The sequence below is a fragment of the Nycticebus coucang genome, chromosome 12, assembly GCF_027406575.1.
Source record: "Nycticebus coucang isolate mNycCou1 chromosome 12, mNycCou1.pri, whole genome shotgun sequence".
NCBI lineage: Eukaryota > Metazoa > Chordata > Mammalia > Primates > Lorisidae > Nycticebus > Nycticebus coucang.
This window is the reverse complement of record NC_069791.1, coordinates 97,728,469-97,752,274: the sequence shown is the minus strand read 5'-3', so window position 1 is coordinate 97,752,274 and position 23,806 is coordinate 97,728,469. Positions and strand designations below refer to the sequence as shown.

The window sequence follows — 23,806 nt, the reverse complement described above, 5'->3', positions numbered from 1 at the left end:
TGGAGGTTTTGACCATGGCAGAGGCTGAGCACCTGTGTGTGCTGAGGGCCCCCCCAGCAGGAGGGAGTGACATCAAGCTCCTGGGCCCTCAGAGGGATGACCTGGACTGGGGACTCCTGCTCCCCTTATGCAGGGCTCCCCCGGTCCACGCACCCAAGTGTGTGGCCATCGCCAGGAAGAGAGCTCACCTTCACAGAGCGTGCCTGGTGCACAGAGGGTGGGCTGATGCTGTCCTTACTGTCACCAGGTCAAACATTTAACTGTAGCTGTGAGCCTGGGCTACTGACTAGTCAGATGCAGGGGTCAGAGTCTAAGTGTGGGCCCTGTGAGGCCACATCCTGGTGGGTGATCAAGCAACCCCTTTGTGCCTCAGTTTCCCCACATCTCAGAGGAGACCTCTGACCTAGAGAGTCTCAGTGGGGCTAACCCTGGCCTGTGACTTGCAGCTAGAGAGGGCAGGAGAGTCCCATTACTGTCCAGGGTCTCTGATCAGCTCGGTCATCAGGTCCTGGACAGAGGATGGTTAGGAAGGGCCTGCTCTGTAGGGTGGCTGGGTGATAGTGCCCATATGATCTATGGTGGAGACCTTGGGACATGCCGATGAATGTGGGGACAAGGCCATCATGGAGTGCAGGTTGTCATGGCGGTCTGAGCTTTCTTCACAGGGTTATCTGGGCCTTGGGCCTGAAGACTGGGCTCTGAGAGGTTGGAGGAGATGGGCCAGTGTGCCCCATGGGAACCAGGGAGGGCTTCCTGGAGGAGGAAGGAGATCATGGTTGCCCCTTGGGTGGAGAAAATGCTGGGTTTGCAGTGAGGACACTGGTATTCTTCCCTATTCTTGCTGTGGTCTGAGTGGGAGCCCCATGAATGCCTGGGCTGTAGTGCCAAAATGAGGACAAACAGAGGTGACTGATCTTTCTCTGAGTGTGCAGGGTGAATAGGCGGGGTCTGCCGTGGTGACTTGGCCCTGTCTCTTTGGCCCCAACAGCAGGTGTGCAGCCATTCCCACCCCTCCCCATGCCCAGAGGTCTAAGGTTCAGTGTGAACCCTCCTCTTCCTTCCTGTCTGTGCAGACACCATGGCCCTGGAGCCCTGTGGCCTCCTGCCGCTCTTGGCTGTGCTTGGTAGGTGACCAGCTGGGGGTGCTGCAGGGGGAGGAGGGTGTGCTGCTGGGGGGGTGCTCTAGGGAGCTGGGCCTCCTTCTGGAGCTGGGATTCGGGCATTTCTGGTGTGTCCCATCAGCCCTGTAGTGGGGAGGGCCTGGAACTTGGGCCCAGGGGAGCTGGCAGCAACTGGGGTGAAGCTGGGAGGGTGGATAGAGGGAAATGTGCTGAAGCTTCATGCAGTAGGGCCCTGAGCTCTCTCTGCACAGTCCGCACAAAGGCGCCAGTGGCCCCCATCAGTGCCTGGGAACAGAGACTTCGGTGGAGGTGCAGGTGCCAGCAGCCCTTGGACTCCCAAGTAAGGGGTGAGAAGGCTCAGCGCCTCCACAGCTGCTGTTTATGGCTGGTGGCAGGTCCCACCCTGCCTCTAGGCTGGACTCCACCTGCTTAGGGCAGGGACCCATGGAAGGTCACCCTGAGGGCTTGTGGACGCCTTCCCTAGGTAGCTCCCTCCCAATCCTGGTTGTGCCTCTTCTCCATCCTGCAGGTGTTTCTGGTGCACTTCTGCAGCCAGGTACGTCTCCAACAGGCATGTGGGGAGGCCCCCAGAGGTGACACTGTGTCCTTCTAAGGGGTCACATTTGGGAGCCCAGGGAGGCCACGTACATTACTGTGGTGGTTCCCACTCAGACCTTGTGGTGGAGGGGCGTGGCCAGAGGTGCTGCTCCCCCTCTGCAGTTAAGGTGTGTCTTGTGGGAGAAACTCCACAGCTGTGCAAACACCCACTGCCCTCAAAGTCCCCTGTGGCCTTACCACCTGCTGAGGACACTCACCTCAATCCATCCCTGTCATGGCCTCTGGGTCCACATTGCCCTGCACTGGTATTAGCTCTGCTCTCCTGTGGTGGTAAACTACTCCCCAAATTATCTAGTTCTATTTGTGTCTGTCTGTAATGCATTTACTTAGTTGTAGGGTTATACTCTATCACCTTCATTATTCTGAGGCTTGAATTGCCCCAGATTGGACAGATATGAGTTCTTCAAAGCTGGCATCTGTGTCTTGATTTTTAATTTATTAAAGTGAAACTTACATAAAATGATCCATTGCAAGGCATTCGGGTGGAGTGGCATTTAGCAGTTGTGGTGGTATGGGACCACTAGCTCTAGTTCAAACATGCCCATCACCCTGGGAGGATACCCCATGGCCGCTCAGCAGCAGCTCCGCCCACTGCTCTGGCATCTGTTTGGGGGCCTGTCATTTTGAGCCCCAGTATCTGCCCTTTTCTGGCATAGTGAGCTGCCCAGGGCCCCCCTGGAGCCCCGTCAGGCGTCTCTCGGAGGAGCCCTGGTTGTGACTTTTTGGAGCATGGTGCTTGGAAACCAAGCCCTGGGTACCAGTTGCACTCATGGCTGCTGGGTCTTGTTTCTCTTGGGGATGGGGGGGACATCCAGCGGACGGGGGAGCTGAAGATGTAAGAAGAAAATATGCAAGAAGTTGTGGAGGGGATCAGGAAAGGCTTCAGAAAGGTCAGAGGGCTGGGGAGCCAGCCTCTTGGGATCACCCACCAATGACCCCTTCTCCTTTGGCTTAGGGTGTGGCCGGCCCCAGGTTTCAGATACAGGAGGACGAATAGTGGGGGGCCATGCTGCCCCAGCTGGAGCATGGCCATGGCAGGCCAGCCTCCGTCTGCAGAGGGTGCACGTGTGCGGAGGATCCCTGCTCAGCCCCCAGTGGGTGCTCACGGCTGCCCACTGCTTCTCTGGGTGAGTGTCCAGGCTGTGTAGGGGCAGGTGGTAATATGGAGACCTCTGCTTAGCCTTTAACTCACTCTCAAGCTGTAACTCTCTGGTCCTCAGTTTTCCCTTCAGTAGAAAGGAACTACTAGCTGTAGTAATCATGAACGTCCTCCCTGCAACCTGAGGTAGCAGTGTGCAGCCATAGGGTTCAGAAAGCATCCCTGGTCACACCAAACTGGCTGGTGTTGGCCTTGGGAGTTTCTGGAACCACCCACCGAGGTGGCTGCTGTCTGCGCACCTCTGTGGGTGGGTAGATCCCTCCCCACCCCACTTTATTACTCCTTTACTGTTACTCCTTTATAGGGAGCTAAAGCCTGAAATCTTTCTGCTGGCCAGGCCCTCAGTCCTTGGCTCGAGAGGGTAGGCCTGTGCCCAGGCTTTGGCTCCACTGCCCAGAGCAGCTGCTTCTGAACCTTCAGCCAAGCAGGGAAGGGTTGGTCTCAGGTCCTGGCTGGGCTGGGGTCTGGGGGGCTCCACGCTGGCCTCTCACCTCTGTAGCCGGCCACTCTCATGGTGGTGACGCCCCCACACCCTCCCACTCTTCCCTGCCAGGTCCTTGAACTCATCTGACTACCAGGTGCACTTGGGAGAGCTTAATGTCACCCTGTCCTCCCATTTCTCCACCGTGCGGCAGATCATCCTGTACTCCAGTCCTCCAGGGCCACCAGGGACCAGTGGGGACATTGCCCTGGTTCAGCTGAGCACTCCCGTGGCCTTCTCCAGCCAGGTGCTGCCCGTGTGCCTGCCAGAAGCCTCAGCTGACTTCTACCCTGGGATGCGGTGTTGGGTGACCGGCTGGGGCTACATAAGGGAGGGAGGTGAGATGCCCCTCCTACCACTCTGGCCTGTGGGGCTATGGGCACGAAGAGCTGGGATTGAGGGACCTGCTCATGCCAGTTTCTCCTGGAAGCCTTGACAGCTGGCCAGGGATGTCCTTATCAGCTGTCCCATTCCAAAGTCTATCCATGCAGACCCACACCAGTGCACCACAAAGAACCACCATGGTGTGAGGTTCATGGGCAGATCTGGTTCTGGGGAGCTGGGCAGATCCCACAGGTCCCCCAACTCTGTCAGTGTTGGGTATGTCCCTGAAGACTGTCCCCACCCCCACAGAGCCCCTGCCGTCCCCATACAGCCTACAGGAGGTGGCAGTCTCCGTGGTGGACACAGACACCTGCAGCCAGGACTACTCCAGCCCCGAGGGCAGCGCCGTCCAGCCTGACATGCTGTGTGCTCAAGGCCCTGGGGATGCCTGCCAGGTGATCCAGGCTGGGCCCTGGTGCCAGAGGGGAAGCTCAGAGCCTAGGGAGGGGCCCCACCAACCCCTAGTATCCTGGCCCTTCCTTCTCTCTCTCTCAGGATGACTCAGGGGGGCCCCTGGTCTGTCAGGTGAACGGGTCCTGGCTGCAGGCTGGTGTCGTGAGCTGGGGTGAGGGCTGTGGCCGCCCTGACCGTCCGGGGGTCTATACTCGTGTCTCTGCCTATGTGAACTGGATCCACCACCACATCCTGGCCTCGGAGGACTCTGGGTCTGCATACCCCAGCAGCTCTGAGCTACTCCTCCTGGCTAGCTTCTTCCTCCCTGGACTCTTCCTCCTGCTTCTCTCTTGCACCCTGGCAGTCAAGTGCTCACTGTGCCCAGCCTGGGCCAGCCCTCCCTGTGACCCCTGACCCTTGACCCTAACAACAGCAATCCAAGCACATTTCTTAAATAAGTTACTGTTTATTCTGCTTTACTCCCTCCCTCCCCTTCCCTTGACTTGAGAAGCTGAGTTTTCTGCATCAGATTATTGCAACGTTCAACCTGAATTTATCAAACAGAACAAAGGGTGCCAACTGAAATCCTGTGGCCCAAAGCCCACAGACAAATGGATGATGGATGGACGGACAGAAGGAGGCCCCACTAACATGGAAGCCAGGGTGTCTTATTGCACAGGTGATGGCTTCCTAGTGATGTGGCCGCTGCCCAGAATCATGAGCATGTTTCTGGGAATATTTAAGAGGAACAGCATGGGGGGAGCAGCATGGAAGGGCAGAGTGAGGAGAGTGTGAGAGACAGACAGGACTTAGACTGTGAGTGAAGGTGATACTGGCTGTGGTGGCCTCAGCGACCACGCCCTCTGCCAGCAATGGTGACTGGGACCCCCAGTATGTGTTCCCTATAAAAATACGTGGACTGTGAGGGCAGTAGCTGAAGCCTTCCTCCTTGTGGTGGGTTTCTGGCCCTTGTTCACCACTGCAGCCTCTCACTGAAGGACTGTGGACTCAGCTGCTGTCACTGCCTTGGAGCAAAACTCAAAAAACCCAAACCTGAATTGATGAGATGGAGGCTTGCAGAGCTCAGAGCAACTCCTGGTCTCTCCCTGGGCTGTCGTCCTCCCTGTGTGCCTCTGCCCATGCCAGGACCTGAGCTGCGGTCCACACACAGCCCAGTCCAGGGCCATCACCCCACTGGGCACCCCAGACCCCTGTGCCAAAACCCCACGTGGTATGAAGTCCTGACCTACACTGGCTCATCTGTACCATCCTCAGGGGCAGGCATGGCTGGGGGGGACCCTGGCTTCTTCAGAGAGGCCTGGGGGATGGTGAGGTACAGTCCTCGCCTCTTCTCTGGGGGGTCACCAGAGGATATGGGAGGCTCTGTTCCTTGGGGTTCCAGAGGTGCTGTGGTCCCTGAGGGGGAAGCTTTGGGTTCTAGGGCCATGCTGTGGCCACTGTCCAAGAAAGGGTCTCCCCCAGAGCCCCCCAGGTCCAGAGGCCTGAAGGCAAAGCTAGGGACAGTTAGATGCTCTGCCCGGCAAGGGACCTGGCCCCACCGCTCACCCCTGGCTGCAGGGTCCCCTCCTGCACCCAGGCCTTCTGCAGGCTCCAGGGACTCCCTGTGGGGGGTAGCCTCACAAGAGGGGGTTCGTCGCCGCAGGGTGGTGCTACCGGGTACAGTGGGGGGCCGGGTAGAGCTCTCATCCTCCGCAGGGGGATCCACGGAGATGCAAGGGGGGCTCATCTTCTTCTTCCTGCGCGCACCCAGGGTCAGCTCAGCCTCCAGGACCTGGGCCTTCACCTCCCCTGGCTCTGGGCTGTGATCCCCACTGCCCAGCTCTGCCAAGGGCCACCTCTGCTCGTCTGCTTGGCCTGGCTCATCCAGGAAGCCCTGGGTGTCGATGCTGTAGAGGCTGCACAAAGCCTGGTCGTCGCCTGCTTTGGCCAGACCATGGGGCTCGGCCGGAGGCTGCCAGACATGAGCTGTGCTGGTTATGTGGCTGACCTCCTCGTCTGCTGGGTCTGCAGCCTCTGCCTCATCTCTGCCTGGTGCTGGGGGCTGGCTGGAGATGCAGTGCTGCCCGAAAGTGTGCTTTCGGGTGGGGATGCTGGTGGGCTCTGGGGAGTCACCCAGGGACACTTGCCTCTCCGGAGTCTTCTCAGGTTCCCCAGAGACTAGGATGCTGTCCCCAGGGCCATCACTGTGCCCCTCTAGGGACTCAGTGTGCACAGCTTCCTGCAAGGGTGTGGGGTCAAGGTGAGGAGGGGCCCCAGGGAGCCCACTCAGAGGCCAGAGCCCTTCCCACCTAGTCCTGAGTACAGCGTGGGCTGGGAGCCCAGGGAGGGATGAGGCTGGCGTGGATATCAAGTCTGCATTCTGCAGGCAACGTTGGAGAGGGGTCTTAGAAGGCCTGCAGGTCCCAGAGCTGGGGCTGAGGACAACTCCCTATCCCTGATGACCCTGCCCAGCCCCCCAGGGTTCAGCTCTCGCCCTGGGCAGCAGCTAGGGTGGGAAAAGGAGACAGAGACCACAGGTGGGCAAGGCTGGGTAGTCTGAGCCCTTGCTAGGACCACTGGAATTGGCATTCTGGCTGCTGTGGGGGTCTGCTGGCCCAAGAAGGGACTTGGGGTGCTGTGACCAGGTGGTCTTCTTGAGGATCAATGCCCTAGACCCACCAAGAGACAGAGAGAAAACTCTGGTACACCTCCCTGCCCAGCTCCCTCCCTGGGTTGTGCTCCTGCTCATCTTTTCATCAGAAAGAAGAATGCTGGCTGGGTGCAGTGGCTCATGCCTGTAATCCTAGCACTTTGGCAGACCAAGACAGGTGGACTGCTTGAGCTCACGAGTTCAAGACCAGCCTGAGCAAAAGTGAGACCCTGTCTCTACTTAAAGTAGAAAAACTGAGGCAAGAGGATTGCTTGAGCCTGAGTTGGAGTTTGCTGTGAACTATGACACCATGACACTCTACCCATGGTGACAGTTTGAGACTGCCTCTCAAAAAAAAAAAAAAAGAAGAAGAATCCTAAGCCCCCGCTCCTACCTTGGTGAAGGTGGGTCCTACCTGTCTGCAGAGTAGCAGGCTGAGGCTGGGGGAGCAGGGCCTGCCCCGAGGGGAGAGGCTGTGGAGAACATCACTGCTGCCTTTGGCTGGGGAGGGCATGGCTGAGCGGACCTGGAGAGAGGCATGGGGCTCCCGGGGTGGCGAGTGAGCAGCAGTGGTTGTGCCTGGGAGAGGGAGATGTCTGAGCCTGTGGCTTCCTTCATCTTCCACCCACTAGGCCCGGTACTCTCTCCCTCCTACCTGCCCTCACCTATGTCCCCTCACATGTGGTCTCCATCCTCCCTGTCAACTGCTATCCCCATCTCCTTCCCACCTGCCCCCCATCCTCCCTCCCACATGGTCCCATCCCCTACCACACCTGTTCTCCATCCCCCTATCCCACCCGGTCCCCCTCCCTCTTACCCCAAGTCTTCCTGCCAGCCCCACCAGGAGTTGTACCTGAGGGGCTGCTGCTCACGTAGGTCTCCATCTCCACCTCCTGCAGTGGGTGAGGGTGACGGGCTGAGGCGGGCGCCACAGGCCGAAACATGTAACTGTCATTGGGCAGCGAGAGCATCCTGGACACAGACACCTTGCGTACAACAAGGAGGCTTGGGGTGTCTGGGCTTTCCCGGGGTGAGGGAGGCCTCTCTGCCTCAGCCCTGGCCGGGGGCCCCTGTGCCATCTCCAGCTCAATCTCGGCATCCATCTCCGCGTCCTCACGTGCCTCCTTGTTGCTTTCCTCCAGGTGCTTCATGAGCACGGCCACCACTACGTTGACCAGCACGAACTGGGCTACCAGCACGAAGGTCACAAAGTAGACAGGCGACAGGGCCGGCAGGTAGCTGAGGCAGTGCCTGTCCTCACGGGTGCACTCACGCAGCGTATCCTGGGGGGCAGGAGGCTGTAGGGTGGGTGTCGCCGCCCCTAGCACAGGGAGCCCTGGATCCTCCCCTTAGGACACGCCAGCTCAGCCTGAGAGAGCTTGCGAGCCCTGCCCCCACCAGCAGCCTTGGCGGTACCTTCATGATCCCATTCCAGTTGTCCCCTGTGGACACCCGGAACAGCGTGAGGAAGGCCATGCCGAAGTTGGAGAAGGTGGCGTGCCTGCTCAGGCCCTCACAAGGGTTGTCCTCACTGCACTCTGCAGGGGTACCTCCTGGTCAGCTGCCTGAGGGGTCACTGCACACACCCAGCCTCAACGACTACCCAGGGACACAGGAGTGGGCCCCTTGGCCAAGGGTGACCAGGACAGGCCACAGGGGCCCTGGGAAGGAGCTGGAAGGCCTATTGTCTCCGACTGCTTGTATGGTGGCTATAGGAGCTCACATCTGGGAGTCTGGGGTGCAGGTGGGTACTGAGCCCTACCAGTGGACACACACTGGGCTAGGACAGCTGCTTCAACCTGCCAAACTAGACTTACAGAAGCCCCATAAGACACTGCAGGGGCCCCACAAGACCCCAGTAGGGCCTGGGCTGCCTGTGAAGGACCCTGACCTGTCCCAGAATATAGGCCAGCAGTCTCAGAACTGGGCAGAGAACAATCAAAAGGGACATACAACCAGTACCTCTCCCCTGGAAGCCACACGGGGCTCAGAAGAGCAAGAGCATGTCTCCTGTGTGTCTGTGTATATCCGCACCCGTATATCACAACAGGGAGAGCAGCTGCTGTGTACAAGCTGTCAATGTGCACCAGGGCTCATGTGGCACTTACTGAGGGGGCAGAGGGGGATAGATGAGGACATGCCAGGAGGCTCATGGCCCCCAGAACCCTGCATGGTCTGTGGACATGTGGCTGTGTACAAGTGGGTGGACATGCATCTGCCTGAAGGAGGGTGGCCACACTCACCAAGCCTCCCAAACAGCTCCACTCCCAGGGCAGCATAGATAAAAAACAGGAGCATGAAAAGAAGGCCAAGGTTCCCTACCTACACGAGAGAGAAGCAGAAGGAGGTCAGGAGGGTGGTGGCTTCAGCCCCTCCAGGCATGCAGCATGTTGGCCATTGGAGGCCGCCAGGCCCCACCTGGCCACCCTATCCCTGAACTCCCAGACCAGAGGTGAGAGCAAGTTCCCAGAGATGATCTTGGAAACCAGTTATTTTTTATTGAGACAGAGTTTCACTTTGTCACCCTTGGTAGAGTGCTGTGGTGTCATAGCTCACAGCAACCTCTAACTCCTGGGCTTAAGCCAATCTTTTGCCTCAGTCTCCCAAGTAGCTGGGACTATAGGCACCCGCCACAATGCCCGGCCATTTTTAGAGACGGTCTCGTTCTGGCTCAGATTGGTCTCCAACCTGTGAGCTCAGGCAATACACCTGCCTCAACTTCCCAGAGTGCTAGGATTATAGGCGTGAGCCATCGCACCCGGCCCTGGACACCTGCTCTTAAGCCTATACATCCTTCCTGGCTTTGGAACCGCCAGCGGCCCCTGAAGCTCCATGTCCCCACCAGGGTGACAGCACCTCCCCCATCCCTGCTCCTTCTCATGCCCACTGTTCACCTGCTCATCCCAGGCTCCCTGAGCTCTCCCTGTCCAGCAGGTTCTCCTCCCCATGGCAGGGAAGGCCTCCCTGGCTGGGGTCACCTTCAGCCTCCATCTAACCCTAATGGTTACCATGCAGGGTGCTGGGCTTAGGCCAACTGAGGTACTACCACACATGGGACAACCCAGCCCAATATGTGCACACCCTGCCCAGAGGGCGTCCCACACCCCTGGGACCCACCCTGACCTGGGCTGCTCCCTGCCCTCTAAGGCATGGAGCTGGGTGCAGCCAAGCCTACCTCCCTATTGTCTCCGCCTGGGCAGCTGAGCACCAGGTGGTGGATGTGGGAGCACTTCGAAAGGCTTCTTGGATGAGCTGGGAAGGCCACTGGGAGGGAAGTGTGGTGGATGGGACTGGCCCACACACGGGGAGGTGAGGAAAATGCTGGGTGCGTGACATGTGGTAAGCAGGCACTGGGGGCACTGGATGCTGCCAAGGAGCAACACCGCTGAGTCTGCTGAGCGCCAGTGGTGGGAAGGGCAGGGCTGGGCCTGAGGGGCCTCTGAGGACGACGGTGGCCTATGGTCAGCACCTGCCTCTGGGTGTGGTCGTCTGCCCACAGACATGCCCACTGCGGTCACCCTGCTGCCCTCTGCCCAACCTGCCTAGCTTCCCACGGCCGTATCCTGAGCAAGCTAAGGGAGGTAGGAATAGGTCATTGGTCTCTCCTAGAGGACTGGGGCTCAGAAAGCATGGGGCCCGCATCCACTTCTTCCAGCTCCACCAAGCCATTCCTGGCACACAGCAGGAGAACAATGTGGTTGTTATGTTGACTGTGTGGCCAGACCATGCATGTGCCTGAATGACGCAAGCCCCCCTGTAGCTGTCATTTGGGGACACCTGTGATGCCTGCCCATGAGGCAGGGCGGGGCCTACCTGGGGCAGGGCTTGCACCACGGTGTCCAGCAGGGCCCGCATGCCCGTGGCCATCTTGAGCAGCTTTAGCACTAGGCCGGGAGCCGAGAGTCAGGGGGGAGGGCCAGACCCCAGGCACCCATTCCACTTCCCGCCTCAGTACCAGAGACCCCCACCCTACAGACAGATTGGGCCGCTGAACCCCCAAGCGGGTGCATGGGGTCCCTACCGCGGGCGATGCGAAGCACACGCATGATGCGGATGATGGTGGGGTTGACGGGCAGCGCAGCGCTGGTCTCAATCTCCTCCAGCGCGATGCCCACAATGGACAGCAGGACTATGGCCAGGTCCAGCTGGTTCCACCTGCGCAGCCGATGGGGCAGGCTTCGTGTCCAGGAGCCCTGGGGTGCCCCCACCTCTTCTCACATCATTGCCTCTATAGACCCCCCAGGGATGGTGGCTGCTGCTTTCACGTCCCCCAAGGAGCCCCGAAGGCTCCACCCCACACACCTGTCCTTGAAGAACCGGCGGAACCCAAATGCCACTAGCTTCAGAGCCGCCTCGAAGACAAAGACGATGGTGAAAACGTAGTTACAGTACTTGAGGGCCTCGTCCAGTGACTGGGGACAAAGGTCAGCTGGCTAAGAGGCCTGGGACTGCCCCCACTCCCAGGCCTGCCCTGTGTACCACCTGTCAGCTCCCTCCTACATGCCACACACCCATCTGTGGTACCTGTGCCCCGTAGCCCAGCAGAACAGGTCAGCTCTGCAGCTCCTGCAACCAGCCCCATCATGGCGTTCAGGTGGTGCTACATGTGTCCCACTGACTGAACTATGGGAAGGTTCTCTCTGGTACCCATCTGCCCAGCTAAAGACCACTACCGCCAGTCCTCACCCTGATCCTGACACTGGCTGCTCTGGCCCACCCCATCCTCCAGACCCACAAAGTGCAGCTACAGAGCACTCAGTGCTAGGCCAGGAACTCTTGCAGCCCTCTGAGACTGTACTCCCTGAGTCCAGGTTCCTGACCCTGTATACAGTCTGGCTAGACCAGTCAGGATGGTCAGCCCAGCTAGACCAGCCAACCTCAGCTTCACATACGACAGTATTTTCTAAAACTGAGCCTATTCACACTAAAAGGCTGTCGTTCAGAGACCTTATCCTTTCTGGAGATGACAGGAAGCGGTTCCTTTTTTAATATAATGATGGTGACGCCAGTGGAATTGGAGCAAAGTTAGAATTTGCCACCTTAAGCCTTTGTCTCCCACCAGTCCAGACATTCACACCAGGCTAGGGAGGGTGCTCCAGGACAAGAGGCCATGGGCATCCATGTTGGCCCCAGAGGGCACTCCCTGCCGCAGTCCCTAGGGGAGCCCCTATGCTGGCATGGCCAGGGCAGGCACCCACCTTGGGCTGGTTGTAGTGCTCCATGGACATGGTGATGACATTGACGCAGATGATGAAGGTGATGAAGAGGTCTAGGTAGTGGCTCGTGCATAGTGTGTGAATGGAGCGGCGTGTGGGTGAGTAGTCGGCGTAGTAGGGCCGGCGCTGGGCCTCTGTGGGGAGGGTAGCCATGAGCACCCTGAAGCACCTGGGACCCCCACCTGGCTCAGACCTAAAGATGGTGATCGCCTGGCCTTAGCTTTAGACTGGGGAGGGTTTTCTCTGGGAGGGGCCTTTTCTAAAGTGAAAGGCAGCTAACTGAAAGGTCCAGGTGGGCGGGAACGGCCTTGATGCAAGTCACACCAACCTCCTCCACAATGTTGGGTCTGTACCAACCAGGGAGCCCCAGGAGGGGTGCAAAGCTGAGCTGGCCACCCCGTGTCCCACCTGGGCCTCTGCACAGAACCTGCCTCCTGGGGCTCCCAGCCCAGGGCCCATCTCTGTGCTGACCTCAGGGTCAGGACATCTAGAAGGAAGACCCAAGTAGATTGCCTGCTCTCCACCCATGTCTAGGTCTGGGCCCCACAAGCCCCACTGAGGCATAGACCAGAGCATGAACCCCTAGGGTCCTCTCCTTGCCTCCCAAGGGGCCATGGTATGCCTGTGCCGAGGTCTGTGGGATCCTGGCTGCTCTGAGGCCAACACCGTGACAATGAGACAGACCTGGGGTGCCCCTTCCACGTGCTCATGGCACTAACCATCCCAGTGGCACCCCCAGCCCACAGAAAGGCTTCTGAGGGTAAAGGCTGAGTTGCCTGCACCCAGGACCCATCTGGGAGGGAGGATGCTGATAGGAAAGGCCCCACCCGACCCCATGCTCCATGGTCATGCAGTCACTATAGCGCTCAACTTGGCCCGGAAGACCAGGGCAGAGAGTGGGTGGCCCCGTCACTCTGGCATCCTGGAACACAGCAGGGAAGCGGACACACACGTGCACGGGCAGCACCCCCACCTGCAACCAACCCTGCCCACCCCATGGGGCTTGTGCCACCCTTTCCCATGCGAGGCCTGCTGAGAAGCGGGGCTGAGGCATGCAGGGTGTGGTGGTACCTGGGTTGGGGAAGGTGCCTGGAAAGACAAGGAGATGGTCTGAGCAGAGCGGATGGGTGGGTGGGGGGCGCTCAGCAGCCTGCTGTGGTGGGCAACCCTCCCTGCTCCTGGTCCCTATGCCTGAGGGGCCTTGTGGCTCCCTGTGGAGAACTCATGGGGTGTGGGGTTGGGACCTGGCTGTGTCTCCCACCTCTTCTGCTGCCCCAGCGCCCGGCCCCCATGCAGGCCCAGGCAAGATGGGGAGCGAGCATAGCCGTTCGCAGGGCAGGGGCCTCGGCTGGAGGGGCTGGTGGGCACGCAGGTACCGACCCGCCACCACCGGCAGCGCCTTACTCCTGCGCCTCCTCTCCAGGCGCTGCAGCCTCTTCTCCTCGCGCCGCCGTGCCTCCTCAGCTTCCTGGTGCTGCCGGCACTTGTGGAAGTTCTCCACCACCACGCCCACGAACATGTTGAGAACGAAGAAGCTGACGATGAGCAGGAAGGAGATGAAGTAGAGGAGCATCCAGGGGTTGTGGTTCTGCACGGGCTGCAGCACACACAGTCATGGTGGGCTCCTGCCCGTGGAGGATCCCTGCGACGGGGCCCCAGGGACACGTGGGATCTGGGTGGGGCCCCCAAGGCTGCCGCTGTTCCCCAGCATACCTGCTGGTCCACGCCCACGGCGTCTAGCCCATCATACATGATATTTACCCAGCCGTCCTTAGACGACAGCACGAACAGCGACATCAAGGCCTGTGGGCCAGGATAGGGTCACCAATGGTGGGAGCTGTGCTCACTATCTCCCACCTGTTGCCCACAGTCCCCCCCAACCATCGCCCACCTGGCCTAGGTTGTCGAAGTTGTACTTGCGCCGCACCCAGCGGTAGTGGGCAGCCCAACACTCGGCTTTGGTGGAGATGTTCCTGGTGTCACTGCCCTCGCAGTAATAGAACTTGCCCTTGAAGAGCTGATCGGGTGGGCGTCACCCTGGGGTTTGGGAACCGTGCCCTGCCCCACAGCCCCATCTCTCCCAGCCGTGCCTGTGCCTCGCTGCTTTGCAGCGTATGCCAGACGGGGCAGGGCCGACCGCAGCCAGCGGGGGGCCACACACCTGCACCCCCAGAATGCCGAAGATGATGAAGAAAGCGCAGCAGATGAGGACGATGTTCCCAATGGGCCTGAGTGACGATATGAGAGTCTCGACCACCAGCTTGAGGCCTGGAGCCCGGCTGATGACCCTGGACATGGGAGGAGGAGAGGGGATGTGCTGCAGGGCCTCCAAGGACAGCGGCCACGGTAAGTGCAAAGCCCCAAGCGGACTGTAGGCATGGCCTGAGAGCAGCGCAGTGCGGTGACAGCCATACACATGACGGGAGAGGTGGCCCCTACCCCACCTCAGAGGCCGCAGGGTCCGTAGAAGCCGCAGCACACGCAGCACACCCAGGATCTTGGCACCACCAGCCGAGGCCATGGCCACAACGATGTCGACCAGAGACACCAGCACAAGCAGCCCGTCCAGCACGTTCCAGCTGCTCTGCAGGTAGGCCTGCTCACCCGCCAGAAGGCCCAGTGCCACCACCTGAGGAGGGCCAAGGGGACTGCTGGGCCAAAGGGGACCCCTGAGGTGGGCAGACAGATCCTGGGCCCTCCCTGCATGCCACGGTACCTTCATCATCATCTCGGCCACGAAGATGCCTGTGAAGACGTAGTTGGAGACACTGAGGAAGGTCCGCTCCTGTGGGGACAGACGGTGAGACTGTCCACACCCCTCTTCCAGGGCCTGGGAGCTATGGGACCACCGCAGCCAAGACTCACAGTGCTGCCAGGGTCGATGTCTGGCCTCTCCAGGGCAATGGTGATGCAGTTGAGGAAGATGAAGACGAGGACCACATGGTCAAACATCTTGTGAGCGATCGTCCTCTGGCAGGAGACACGGAGCCTGCCCGGGGGCCGGCCCAGGTCAGAGGAGGCTAGACCAGCAGGGCAGGGACCTAAGACAGGCCTGGATACTCCTCTGCACCTCCATTGCCCCCCACTTATGGTCTGGAAGAAGGGGTGCCTGCTTGGGCACTCCAAGCAGTGTCTACTACCAAGTGTCTGCCCCACCCAGGGGGACCCAGAGGGTTGGGGACTGCAGGGAGCCATCCAGGCTGGGATTGGGCTCTGTGCAGCTCCCTCCAGCCCTCCTCACCGGTTCTGAGGAGAGAAGAGATAGAGGGCCCAGGACTCACGGCTGCGACACCACTGGGGCTTGTAGGGCTCAAGTACCTTGTGTAGGCGGAAGCAGCAGCTCTAGGGAGAGTGTGACACTCAGAGCCCCTGTGTGCCTGGCTCAGCCAGCTCTCAGCTCCGGGCCCTTCTGCGGCTACCAGGGCACATGTCCCTACCCTCCCACCTGCTGGTCTGCCTCATCCTCACTGCAGTCTGGATCTCTGGCCACTGGGGTCTCAGTCATGGAACCTCACCTTCCCCACCCAGGCAAGAGGAGAGTAGAGCCGAGTCCATGGTGCCCAGGGAGTGGCTGCTCTTAGAACTGCCCTTGGCCAATGGGTGACAAGTGGCCTGGGGGAAACCTCTCTCCCACCCTCGGCAGTTCCTGGCTGGTGGCTGATAAAGATAGGTTGGGAGCCCACCTCCCCCACAGCTGTGCGGTTGCCTCTGGGATTAGCTAAGGGTACCCGGCCTTATGCCTTCTGAGGCCCCCCATGTAACAACAATCCCCTCAACCCCATCTCAAATTCTGCTTTGGGGAACCAGCAGCCCCAAGATGTGGGATGACTGTGTGTCACCTCCTCACAACCCACTCACAGCTTCCATATCATCGTCACAATCAGCTGGGTCCTCCCTGTGGCTGTCAATGCGCAGAAAGAGCTCGCTGGGCAGGGCCATTGTCTGCCCATTGCAGTCATGGGACTTGCTGGGTAGGAGGGCAGCCGTCCATGGGGACTGCAGGTCGAGCGTGCCACGGTGGCCCAGGGACTCGGTGCGCCGCAGCGGGGTGGTACGGGCACCCTCACTGGGCCTGCTGTCATCAGCCTCATCATCGGTGCTGCCCTTGCCCTCACCAGACAGCAGCGACTCCCGCTCTCCATGCTGGCTGCGGCGCTTGAGGCTGGGTGCACGGCCCAGGCTGTTCCAGCTAGAGCGCCGGCTGCTCCAGGCGCTGTTGGGTCCCCAGGGGGTACACGGTGAGCTGTGGAGGCTGGCCTGGAGGATGGGATGTGAGTGGGGTAGATGTGGGCTGAGGGCATCCTTCCCAAGTACCCCCCATGTACCAGGGCTGCCAGGTCAGAGAGGCCTTTTCTAATGGTGTCACTGCTGACACCAAGAGGCCTGTTGGATGCTAAGCAGTATGGGGATTCTCTCATTTAATGTGCAGATGACTCCATGGGGGGACACTCTTCCCTGCTGTTTTCAGTGGATGCTGACACAACCACCTGCACCTGTGGCTGACACCCTTGGGCTCTGTTGCCAGGCCAAGCACCAGAGGGCAGACCCAGATTGTCCTCTGGGCCAGGCAGGGCCAGGTGCAGGCCATGGATTCAGTGTCCCATGGGAGCTTGCTGGATACAGGACTCCTCAGATACCACCCTAGGCTGCTGACCTCATCTCTGGGGACCAAGTCAGTTTCTCATCACCAAACTCTGGACTTGAAGAAAGGACATAAAACCAGATCCAGACCCAGGACCGTCACCACTCACTCAGCCCCCTTGATCACTCTCGACCCTGGATACAGCTACAGCCCAGTGTGGGCCTCCTTACTATACGGCTGTGCTGACCTGTCTTGACACTCCCCGACCCCCACCCTGGTCCTGCATCTGCCTGTTGGGGGAGGTGTTTGCTTTGAAAGATCCTGAATTTAAGCTGCAGTGTATTTATGGTGCCACCCTGACTCTGTGCATCTCCCCCCACCCACACACGTCCACTGTGCTCTGTGATTCTCACCCTGCCACGCAGTCAAGACACGTGCATGAGTTTCAGTGTCTGGCCACCCCAACCTACTAGGGATGGGGCTTTAGGGAAGTGCATAAGGACCCTCACTTGTCTCTGGGTAAGGCCACGAGGACAGGGCACATTTAGGTGGCTGAGGGGTAGGGCAGGGTCCCTACCAGAGACTTCTGGTCCCCCATCTGGGGGTCTGTGGAGCTGCCGCTGCCACGCCGTGAGCCCAGTAGGCCAGGGGCTGGGTCCAGGTGTGGTGAGCTCTTGGGGGTTGGCATAGGCGTGGCTGCCGTGCGCACAATGACAGGAGGGGGAAGGCTGCCTCGGCCCTCTAGGGGCCCATTGGGGGTCATCGCCAGTGCGTACGTCTTCATCTCTGCAGTGGCAGGAAGGGGGTGGGCCTGCTAGCTGGCAAGGCATCCAAAGACAAGACTCCTATGCCCAGGCCTTGCCTTGGGTGCCCAGCAGCGCTAGGACCTGCCCGCTCTACCCACCGGCCTTGCCCTGACTGTCAGCAGGTGAACCCATGGCTCGGAGGTTTCTGAATTTGTCGAAGTCCTCCTCAAAGTGGGTGGATGTCTTGTCCTCATCTGTGTCAGATCTGCTGGCATCACCCTGAGTCCATAAACCACAGGGTGGGTGTTAGACCCCAGGGATGGGACCACCTGTGCCTGATGGGAAGGCTGGGTTGCTTGGGAGATGAGGTGTGCACGGAGCCCCCAAAGGCAAGGGTGCTGACCAGGACAAGCAGTGGTGGATGAAGGGACCCAGCCTCCCCAGGCCAGTCTAGGTAGGACCCCTAACCAATGTGCCTGAGCTCTTGCCCCCTCTACCTAGAAGCCCCTCACACCTCTGCCTAGAAGCCCACCTCACCTGCCCGGGAGCTGCTCTTGTCCCACTCACCTCCACCCCAGAGGGCCTCTCCCCTCCACCCCGGGAGCCCCCCTCACCCCACCCCAGAGCCCCCCTCACCTCTGCCTGGAAACCCTCCACCAGGATGGCCACCAGCAGATTGAAGAGCACGTAGTTGCCGAAGGTCATCAGTGCTACGAAGTAGAGAGCGGCCCAGGAGGAGGTGGAGGCCATGCCGTTGTAGAGGACCACGTTCCAGTCCTCCTGTGTCAGGATCTAGGGGGGTGGTTGGTCAGCTTGGCCCTGAATGCTGACATGTCCTCAGGCCTGGGGCAGCTCAGGGTCAACAGGAAGGCTGCGCCATCCTTCTCCCTGGGGGTGTTCTTACTACCACTCATGCTTCAGCCCTGGGCCTGCTCCAGGGGCCCATTCACATCACAGGAAGCCCTGCCAATTTTACCTGGAACACAGTTACGATGGCCCACAGCAGGGTGTCAAAGTTCTTCCTGTCTGGGACAGTGTCTCCGGTGTCAGTCTTCAGGCTAAACTTGCAGCCAAAGAGGTGCATGCCCAGGATACTGGGGGGTAAAGCAGGGTATGCTGAGGGGAAGGGAGGGGAGGAGGAGGGCCAACTCTGCCCATCTCTGCTCTGCCTTGCTCTGCCTCCCTCTGGCTCTGGACACCCCGAGCATTCCAGCTCCCACAGCTCAGCAGTGTCCACTCTATAGGTGAGAAGACCAACGCCAGAAGCGATAGACGTCTGAGGCTCCTCTGGTTTGAGCAGCAGCAGAGCTGGCACACCCACCATACTTGGCCCCTCTGGGTCCTGAGCCCTGGAGCAGACTGATGCCCATGGCGCTTAGCACACACTGCCCCCACACTCTGGCCTTCCTTGAGCCTGGCCCCGTGACCTGTCTATCTGGGGGCCCATCTTTGAATACCCTTTGTGTGTGATCCCCGTGAGGACAGAGCTAGGCACACAGTAGGTGCTCAATCAATGCTGCTTGAGTGAAGGAAGCAGACTGAGTTTTCTGCAGATGCTTCAGGGCCAGTGGAGAGGAGGATCCTGCTCTTTGGGGGCGCATGGGGACAGGCCTGGCTCTGCACCACCTAAGGAAGGCCGGGCAGGCTCCGAGGGCCCAGCCCCACCACCCACCTGAAGATGAAGATGAAGAGCATAAGCAGCATGCAGAAGGTGGCCACGTTGTCCATAGTCTTCACCAGCACCACCAGCTGGCGCCGCAGCGCAGGCAGGAAGCGCACCAGCTTCAGCACACGTAGCAGTCGGAAAGTCCGCAGCACCGACAGCCCACCATCTGCCTGCCCCACGATCTCCCAGACGCTGCAGCAGGCGCCAGGTGGGGGTCAGGCAGCAGGACTGTCAGCCTGGGAGCCACAGTGGCCTTTGCCTCATCCTGTGGCTCCAGGGGGAGCCTGCTGCACGGAGGTGCCCGAGGGGCTCAGAAGCTGCCCAATCAGCACCAGGCCCCCAGGCCCTGGGGAAACCCTGGCTATGGCCAGGTCAGGAAAGCTGCCCAAAGGCATTTCCTGCCCCTGCCCCTTACAGCCACACCAGGCTTTAGGTTCTCAGTCAGCCCCCTTCCTGCCAAGGTATGAGACCCCTCAGCCTTGAGGGCTCTGCCTCCTCCTGGGGGAAGATGGGGGTCCCCTCACAGTCTCCTGCCTCTGCTGGGTTGTTTTTGTTGTAGCAAATGCCCCAGAGACAAGTGTGACTCAGACTTTTAAATAGGCCTCTCTAAATCCTCAAACCCTCAGTTCGGCCCTGAGACTGAAAGGCTGCAGAGCACGGGCTCTGTTCAGGCAGGAAAGGGCTCCATTAGGTTCTAGAAACATTCGTCTGAGATACAGCTGACAGTGTAACCAGCAGTACCCACAATAGTCTCTGAGGTGACCAGGGACCCAGGATATCCCATTACTATGGGTGGGTCTCTGTATGAAAATGCAGCTCCCACTAGCCTGGGTGGGGCATGAGCTGGGTACGCACCTGATGACCACGATGATGCCGTCAAAGATGTTGTATGGGTTCCGTATGTAGCCCAGCGGGCCGCAGGCCAGCAGCTTCAGTAGCATCTCCAGGGCGAACATGCTGGTGAACACGATGTTACTGATCTCCAGGGCATTGGTCAGCTCGTCTGGCTGTGGGCAGAGGGGGCTCAGCAGTGATGCAGGAGCCACAGACCCAAGGGGCTGGAACCTGCAGCAGATACTCAGAGGAGCCTCACCAACCACTGCCTAGCACAGGGACCCCCTTGTCGGTCGCCCAGCCACCCTGACCATCCCTGGCTCCCCCAGGCCCTGATGACCTAGGAGTCCTTGTGCTTGCTGTGACCTCACCCTCACAAGACAGCTGTTCTGCCTGAACATGCCTGGGGCTAACAGTGGTTGGGTTTTCCCTAAACTGTTTTACAGTAAGAGAACAATCAGCAGCTCAGAAAGCCTAGAGTGGAGGCTGACAATGTAGACTTGACAGGGGTAGGGGGAAGAGGATGGCCTCAGGAGAGGGTGGCCTCTCCCTGCCGCCCTCCTAGCTTAACTCCCACCCCTGTCCCAGGTGCTGCCTCCCAATACCTCCTCTTGGACTGAGAGTCATCCTCACAGAGGCCTCATCTGCTGGATGGCAGGGTGAACACCCTCAGGTCCTATGCCTCTGGGGACTCGCATCTTGGGGATCTCTGGTGGTCTCGCTGACCCACCCCCACACCAGGAGGCCCTCAGAACTGGAGCTGTAGGGTCTGGGCTGGCCACTGGCAAAGGCCCAGACCACAGGGAACCCATGAGCACTGTCGAATGTGTGATAAAAGTGGACATTCTGCCCTAAGACCATCCCTATCCCAATACCCATGGAGCCTTCTGGGGCCCTGTAAAAGGCTGAGATCCTAGGACACACAGGGGTGTTCCCTGCTGATGACACACCTGTTCATGGTGCTCGATCCCCATGCTCAGTGTGTTAATGAGGATGGCCACCATGATGCCGCGGTTGAAGTACTTGCTGTCCACGATGCGGTGCAGCTTGCAGCTGAAGGTGGCCCAGAGGCGGCCCAGCCTGCCTGGCTTGCCCGAGGCCACCCGCCGCCGTGCCCTGCCCTGGCCTGGCGTGCCCACCGCAAGGGGTGGCTGTACTGGGTCCCGGTGGTCGCTATGCTGCACGTCCTGTGTGAACTCGTAAACCCCACGGCTGTCGGAGTCTCCGCTCTCTGAGCCGCTGAACTCAAACTCAGGGTCCTCCAGGGCGCTGGCGCAATATGGGCAGTTCTTTAACTCGCAGGTCAGCGTGCCTGCCTGGGGGCTGGGCAGGGGGCAGGGCACACTCAGGCCCGACAGGTGGCTGGAGGCCCTGCCCAGGCCTGCAGGAGAAAGGCACAGATAGGACCAGGTTCACTCAGCCATGCAGCAATACAGGTGTCCAGGAGCACAGGCCCACACTGGGGACCCCCCCAAAGATCCACCCACATCCTAACCTTTGGAACTTGTGTGCAGGGCGATACATGAGGACAAAGTCTCTATAGGTGAAATCAGAAAAGATGGAATCACCCTGGAGCACAAGGCCCTGACACCCCTGGCCCATCACCTCCTACAAATGTTCCTATAGGGAAGACACCCATGTAGGGAAGAGAGGCAGAGGCACAGGTCATGTCCATAGTTGAGGGCTGCCAACAATTGCCAGGACTGCCAGAAACCAGTGGGGGCAGGGAGGAGTGACCCCGCAACCACCAGATTTTAGACCACCACCTCCCCCAGATCTGTGAAAGGACACATTTCTGCTGTTCTGAGCTCCTAGTCTGTGGATTTTGCTACACCATGCACACAACAGAAGTAGGACAGGTGTACATGAAGGTACACACCTAGGAACACTCTAAGCAGGTACACACCTGGGTACATTCATGAATACCCAGCACAAGCACCTTGGTGCACCTGGCGTACTCATGAATACCTAGGTGCATACCCGGGCAGACACACCTGGGCATAACTTAACACTTGGCACACTCACCTACCCTCCACAGCAGCGCTCTGCCTCAGGTCTGTGCTGCCTACAGAATATAACACAGGCCACTTCCCAGCAGCCCTTGCACAGGGGTGAAGCTGACTTTAGCATTCTCCTCAACCTGTCTAAACTGCCATTGCTTCTACATGAAACTCTGCAAAAGTGACTACTACACTGGCCTGAGTTTCTCCTTTATGCCAATTCCTCGCAGCCCTGTGTGAATTTCACTAGCAGCTGCAGTTTGGATATCCACAATTCTGGGACTCCATGACCACTGCTCGGGCAGGGCAGGGCTAGCAGCCTGTGCCCAGCACTTGCTTGGCACATAGTGGCCTGGTAACCTTGCTCCAAGTACAGCCCTCGCCACTGCCACCTACACGTCTGTACACAGAACCTGGGAGTGCCTCCAGGTCCACGCAGACCCTGACCATCTGGGGATTCCTGTGCCCCCATTCAATTGTCAGTCCAAGGTGGGCTGAAGCCAAGGCCCTAGGTGGGAAGGCCTCTGACAGCCCCCTTTCCCTGACCCTTGGTGACTGTGGAACCCTAATGGCCACTCCCAGGATGAGCAGGGGCCATGGGATGTGGCTTTGAAGGCTTCTACAGGTTTCCTCTACCAGACTCAGAACATCACCTCCTACAAATGTTCACACCCCACTAAGCCTTCAGTACCTAGAGCTTGCTATGGACAATTGGACGCGCAGAGTCTCAGTCTCTTCCCTTCTTAGGGGTTACAGAAGCACAGAGGGTCCATTCCTCAAAGAGTGCCCAGAGGCAGGTGCAAAACACCCTAGAGCCCTGCCCTATTTCCTGCCTGGATCCCACTGGCCTCCCCCATGGGGTGGGGCTGGGGGTCCCTACCATGTTCCCCGACAACATGCTGGATCTTCTCGTAGGGGCGTGGGCCAGCCTGCTTCCCTTCGGGCAAAGGGCTGGTGCCACCTTTGCCACCATTTGGCCCTGAGGGCAGGATGGTGGGGTAGTTCATGGCACCCAGTCCTGCGGCCAGCTTGAGGCTCGTGGCGGCAGTGGCATGTGCCACCCGGGCCCTCTCTTGTGGCCCCTCCACATGGCAGTCAGCGTGATAGATGCTGTGCACAGACTCCGTGTCAGGTGGCCCATGGCCTGGGGAGGATGGCGAGGGGGGTCTGCCTGCCCGCACCAGCCTGGTGTCCCCGGCTCCTGGCTCCGGGCCTGGCCCACGGGGGCTGCTGGGGCTGAAGTGGTAGTGGTGGTGGTGGTGGTGGTGGTGGTGGTAGACCAGGTGATGGACAGAAGCTGCACGTCCACCTGCCCGGCGCTGCCGGTGCCCGGGGCCCTGCCCATGCAGGGCACTGCTGGGGTCCACCTTCTTGTGCCAGCGGTTCTGCCAGCGGGCACAGAGGCGCAGGCTGCGTCGCTTGACCTTCCGGAAGATGTGGCCCACGTACTTGAGCAGCTCCTCGTAGCAGCTGCCTGGCTCTGAGAAGCTGGCCAGCGTGCTGTCGTTGGATGGGTGGCGTGCCCGCTGCTCTCTCATCAGCTGGCTCTCACGCTGCTTTGTCTCTGAAAACTGCGTGGCGATCACCACCAGGCACAGGTTGATCATGAAGAAGGAGCCCACCTGCGCCGGGCCGGCAGCAGTCAGCCAGCACGGCCATGACCGGACTCTGAGCCCCACTGTGTGCTGCCCACACCAGGGCCAGGACATGCTGGGAATGTGACCGGTGGGGACACCCTGTGGTGGGCGGGAACACTCTGAACATGACTAGAGGGTGCCCCTGGTGATGGGCAGGGTCTGTGGTACTTCTGCTGACCACAGCATTCTGAATGGACAACACGTGGCAGGTGCTTCATGCCTATCTGCGTGACATTGGGGAGACCTGGAACTTTCTTTCTAGGCTGTCCCTGTGGCTTGCTCCCTCCTCCCACAGGTCTGTTCTTGACAGGATCCTCCT

The 23,806-nt window shown here is 59.7% G+C and overlaps 3 protein-coding genes across 7 annotated transcripts in view; 1 reads left to right on the top strand and 2 right to left on the bottom strand.

Moving 5' to 3' along the window:
• The window catches only part of LOC128561610 (tryptase beta-2-like), a 219,234-nt gene that overhangs the window by 27,882 nt on the left and 167,546 nt on the right, over window positions 1-23,806 (bottom strand). The window lies entirely within an intron of this gene.
• TPSG1 (tryptase gamma 1) lies at window positions 1,077-4,627 on the top strand. Of its 3 annotated transcripts, none has more exons than XM_053556062.1 (6): window positions 1,077-1,124; window positions 1,651-1,677; window positions 2,695-2,866; window positions 3,452-3,717; window positions 4,013-4,158; window positions 4,289-4,627. In XM_053556062.1, the coding sequence occupies exons 1-6, from the start codon at window positions 1,079-1,081 to the stop codon at window positions 4,568-4,570; spliced, it is 939 nt and encodes a 312-aa protein (XP_053412037.1). In that variant the 5' UTR covers window positions 1,077-1,078; the 3' UTR covers window positions 4,571-4,627. The 3 variants fall into 3 exon arrangements, with proteins under 3 accessions (XP_053412037.1, XP_053412034.1, XP_053412035.1); XM_053556059.1 differs by having other exon boundaries at window positions 4,259-4,627; XM_053556060.1 differs by lacking the exon at window positions 1,651-1,677 and having other exon boundaries at window positions 4,259-4,627.
• Window positions 5,400-23,806, bottom strand: part of CACNA1H (calcium voltage-gated channel subunit alpha1 H) — a 60,514-nt gene continuing 42,107 nt past the window's right edge. Inside the window, exons 9-35 of one of the 3 annotated variants that reach the window (XM_053556055.1) lie at window positions 22,731-23,472; window positions 20,801-21,231; window positions 19,872-20,023; window positions 19,023-19,208; window positions 18,327-18,444; window positions 17,987-18,142; window positions 17,509-17,629; window positions 17,182-17,390; window positions 15,881-16,279; window positions 15,264-15,364; window positions 14,888-15,011; window positions 14,739-14,807; window positions 14,467-14,651; window positions 14,184-14,310; window positions 13,914-14,039; window positions 13,736-13,825; window positions 13,427-13,619; window positions 13,094-13,111; window positions 12,005-12,156; window positions 11,109-11,218; window positions 10,828-10,961; window positions 10,620-10,690; window positions 9,050-9,128; window positions 8,223-8,344; window positions 7,660-8,089; window positions 7,222-7,385; window positions 5,400-6,395 (exon numbers count right to left, since the gene is read on the bottom strand). In XM_053556055.1, coding sequence (XP_053412030.1) covers window positions 5,403-6,395; window positions 7,222-7,385; window positions 7,660-8,089; window positions 8,223-8,344; window positions 9,050-9,128; window positions 10,620-10,690; window positions 10,828-10,961; window positions 11,109-11,218; window positions 12,005-12,156; window positions 13,094-13,111; window positions 13,427-13,619; window positions 13,736-13,825; window positions 13,914-14,039; window positions 14,184-14,310; window positions 14,467-14,651; window positions 14,739-14,807; window positions 14,888-15,011; window positions 15,264-15,364; window positions 15,881-16,279; window positions 17,182-17,390; window positions 17,509-17,629; window positions 17,987-18,142; window positions 18,327-18,444; window positions 19,023-19,208; window positions 19,872-20,023; window positions 20,801-21,231; window positions 22,731-23,472 — 5,802 coding nt within the window. In that variant the 3' untranslated portion in view covers window positions 5,400-5,402. Of the gene's footprint in view, window positions 6,396-7,221; window positions 7,386-7,659; window positions 8,090-8,222; window positions 8,345-9,049; window positions 9,129-10,619; window positions 10,691-10,827; window positions 10,962-11,108; window positions 11,219-12,004; window positions 12,157-13,093; window positions 13,112-13,402; window positions 13,620-13,735; window positions 13,826-13,913; window positions 14,040-14,183; window positions 14,311-14,466; window positions 14,652-14,738; window positions 14,808-14,887; window positions 15,012-15,263; window positions 15,365-15,880; window positions 16,280-17,181; window positions 17,391-17,508; window positions 17,630-17,986; window positions 18,143-18,326; window positions 18,445-19,022; window positions 19,209-19,871; window positions 20,024-20,800; window positions 21,232-22,730; window positions 23,473-23,806 lie in introns of all 3 variants that reach the window. The other 2 variants (XM_053556054.1, XM_053556056.1) reach the window with 2 other exon arrangements.